At 39.3% G+C, this 4,079-nt stretch overlaps 1 protein-coding gene across 2 annotated transcripts in view; it reads right to left on the reverse strand.

Annotated features, from left to right (window-relative positions):
* Ttc23l (tetratricopeptide repeat domain 23 like) overlaps positions 1-4,079 on the reverse strand; it is a 51,845-nt gene that overhangs the window by 4,115 nt on the left and 43,651 nt on the right. The window contains exon 10 of one of the 2 annotated variants that reach the window (XM_028767667.1): positions 2,797-2,879. In XM_028767667.1, the coding sequence (XP_028623500.1) occupies positions 2,797-2,879 (83 nt within the window). Of the gene's footprint in view, positions 1-2,792; positions 2,880-4,079 lie in introns of those variants that run through there. The other variant, XM_028767669.1, reaches the window with a different exon arrangement.

Consider the following 4,079-nt stretch of genomic DNA (forward strand, 5'->3'; position numbering starts at 1 on the left):
TCTCTCTCTCTCTCTCTCTCTCTCTCTCTCTCTCTCTCTCTCTCTGTGTGTGTGTGTGTGTGTGTGTGTGTGTGTGTGTGTGTGTGTGTGTGCATACCATGGTATGCCCTGCTGTGCATTTGAAGTTCAGAGGACAACTTGTATGAATCTATTCTTTTCTCCCACCATGTGGGTCCCAGGGATCATATTTAGGTCTTCAGACATGGTGGCAGGTTCCCGTAACCTACAGAGCTATCACACTAGTTCTCAGGTTTCTCTTGTTTGGATACAAAGTAGGTAGAATTTTTGCCCCAATTTTGAAGAAAGAGCCCGTGTTTCTCTGAAATTGCATGTTGTTTTTGTTTTATTTTGTTTTGTTTCATCATTAATAATTTCAAAAACATAAAAGCTGCTTTAAATAGGTCAGAATGTCAAAATCTCAAACATAAAAATATGGCAATTCTGATTAACAGTTACCACTACTTTCAATTATCCTGATGTGCCTTAAAAGTAGGAGGCAGTGAGTGTTCTATAAGAAGGGGGGGGGATGAGTGTTTTGCTGACATTGATTTAGCACATACTCTGCTGGGCACTGGAATATGCATGTATAGACAAGAATTTGCTTAAAAGTCATGACAACTCATGATATACTGATACTTGCACTTTAGTGATGAAGAATCCAAAGCTCAAAATGGCAAATGATTTACTCAGGTTCATGTACTTTCCAAGTGGCAAAATGGGTTAAAATCATAAATCTTACTCCAGGCATAAGTACTCCTTACTCTGCTCTTAATAGAAAACACTAATATGGCCATATACATGACTTCTTTATACATTACGATTCACTATGTCTACTCTTCAGAAAAAGAATTACTATCATTATTGACATTTTATTATGATGTTGACAATAAGTGAACATTGAAGATTTAAGGCTTCCCTGAACCCGATAATATAAAATACCTTGGTGTGTATCTAACCAAGCAAGTGAAAGATCTGTATGACAAGAACGTCAAGTCTCTGGAGAAAGAAATCGAAGAAGATCTCAGAAGATGGAAATATCTCCCATGCTCATGGATTGGCAGGATTAATATAATAAAAATAGCCATCTTGCCAAAAGCAATCTGCAGATTCAGAGCAATCCCCATTAAAATCCCAACTCAGTTCTTCACAGAGTTAGAAAAGGAAATTCTCAAGTTCATTTGGAATAACAAAAAACCTAGGATAGCAAAAACTATTCTCAACAATAAAAGAACTTCTGGGGAAATCATCATCCCTGACCTCAAGCTGTACTACAGAGCAATAGTGATAAAAACTGCATGGTATTGGTACAGAGACAGGCAGGAAGATCAATGGAATAGAATTGAAGACCCAGAAATGAACCCACACACCTATGGTCAATTGATCTTTGACAAAGGAGCTAAAACTGTCCAGTGGAAAAAGGACAGCATTTTCAACAAATGGTGCTGGTTCAACTGGAGGACAACATGTAGAAGAATGCAAATTGATCCATTCTTATCTCCTTGTATGTTCTCATTAATGCAGAAATGAGAGGGGAGTGCCCACTTGTTGAGGGAAGTGTGATTATGATAGTGTTGCATAACTACTGGCTAAGGGCATTAAGCATGTTCTCTAAGATGAGAGACCTGAGAGTTGGAATCTTGAATTTTGAATCTGTTTTTAAGTAGAAGCTAGAATTCTGCCTTCAGAGGCCATACTCTGACATTAGACAGACCTGTGGTAGATTCCAGATCTGCCTCTTCCTGGGCAAACTTTGTGAATTTTATTTTAAACAAAATGCCCAAACATCCTAAGCTTCAGTTTTATCCTGAGAGAAAAATGTGCCTATCAACTGTGGTTTCTGAGTCAGAAATAACATGTTAGAGAAATTAAAGGTCAATATTCTAGTCTGTCATATTCTTTCTGTTTTGATCGTACTTTTATACACACACACACTTGCAAGTGGGGAGCTTCTGTGAGGTTGGTCCTATGTACCCCTAACCTGAATGTCATGAAAAGGGCTGAGAACCCAATTCTCTGAATGGTGGTAAGTAGGCAATAGCCTTCTTCAGCACCCACCTCAGATGTGACTTACCAAGACTGGTGTGGATAGAACAGACTACAACTGTTCTTGAAGAATCTTCAGAAACTTGGTCTTTGTTCTGTCACATGAGAGCTGCATATTGGGTAGTTGTGAAAGTTTAAATGAAACCATTCCTAAGCAGGACCTAGCTCAGTTGGAGGTTTTAGTAAACACCTAACACTTTTTAGGGATCAATTCAAGATCAATATCACATTGAGATGTACAAATGTCAATGACATGGGAAAGGAGAATGCAGCAGCCCACCATTTCCTTTGCCTTAAATCTAAGTATCAAAAGGGAATCTGAACACGCTAAACTGCCCCAAAAACCTGCTCTGTATTTAGAGAACTACAGTCAATGAGAAAAATAATTTTAAAGTATCCACTTATTTGACTTTGCAAAAATCCATTATTTATGTAATATTGTGTCCATCACACTGTCAGCAAAGACTTTGTCTTGCAGGATTTAGATAAAATGTTCAGCACTGAGAGAGATATGCTTAATGTTATTGTAGGTGAAATAATATACTGTATATTATTAGAACCAACTCCTATAATTCCGGGTCCTAAGCTATTGAGATCAATTGATTTTTCTCACGATGGAATCTGACAAAACCTATAACTGAGGGAGGAGTTTTTGCCTTACTAGGTAAGTCACCACTACCTGGCTGAATCAGACACAGGCATATTCATATATCCACAGTGATTACATGGTTCATGTCCAGATACAGAACTTACCTCCGCAATAGGGAAAGGAGGCTTTTAGTCTCTATGCTCTTAATGTGCTCACTCCCATAGATGAGGCTCTGAATCATCAGACACTGCCAGTGAAGTGAGAAATAGAACAGGTTAAACAGACTCAGAGCAAACACAGCAATTGCAAACCTAATTCAAAGCGGACTAGGGGACCAGGAGTGCCATTAGTCTGTTGGTTCCTGCTCAAAGAGAGAAATCAGTGTGCACTGAAGGCTCTAGTTATGTTCTGTACGCTCCATGTAATAGAAGAAAAGTCCAGTTAACTGCAACTCTTATTACAGATAACCAAAGTAACACCCAAAATTCATGGAATCTCTCCTTAAGACATGGCTACAATAGTGTGGTTTCTGTCAGGGTTTTTGAAATAAGTCAAAGTAAATAGACACAATCAAAGTCCACACATGTCTCTCAAAGCTGCCTTCTGTTGTGATGCTGACCACTTTATTCTTAGGCAGGCTTCTTGAAATTTTATTACTGATAAGTGTTTCCATATAAAATGGGTTAGTAGAACCAGATTTAATCTTTGTCTCAAATAGCCTAGAGAAAGTATACAAAATGCATGTGGATTTTCAAGACACTGGACAGCTGGCAATAAAGGATTTGTGATTGTCCCAAAGAGAGAAAGCAAGTATGGTGAACAACATGATTCTCCCAGGCTACCACTCTGAGTTTCTGGGCTACCACACAGAAGATACAAATTATGCTCATCAGAATCTCTTGATAGTGCTGAAAGTCCAAGAAGACCCTTAGGGAATGGTAACACCTTCACAGACAAACCATGTAGAGCTGCACTGGGTCTCCCTCAAGTAGCAAAGGCTAGCCCATGCATGAGAAGCAAGTGCAGAAAGCACAGAAAGGAATCACCCGGAGGAGGGGATGCTGGACAGAGTACATGGACTTCATGCCAGGTCAAGCTAGTGCCTATTCTCACTTTTGACTAAATGGGGTCTAGTCTTAGGTAGGATCAAGCAAGACATGGTCCAAGTTGTTTATAACTAGTTTAACTGAAATTAATTTCAAAAATAATTATAGATGTGAATGAGATCCTATATCCAATAAGATCTATAGTGTCAGCTGACCAGTGGTAGTCCACGCCTTTAATCCCAGCGCTCAGGAGGCAGAGGCAGGCATATCTTTGATTTTAAGAATAGCCTGGTTTACAGAGTGAGTTCCAAAATGTCTAGGGCTACCTTGGCTCAGAGAGAGAGAGAGAGAGAGAGAGAGAGAGAGAGAGAGAGAGAGAGAGAGAGAGAGAGAGAGAGAGA

The sequence above is a fragment of the Grammomys surdaster genome, unplaced genomic scaffold, assembly GCF_004785775.1.
Source record: "Grammomys surdaster isolate TR1022 unplaced genomic scaffold, NIH_TR_1.0 174, whole genome shotgun sequence".
NCBI classification, from domain to species: Eukaryota; Metazoa; Chordata; class Mammalia; order Rodentia; family Muridae; genus Grammomys; species Grammomys surdaster.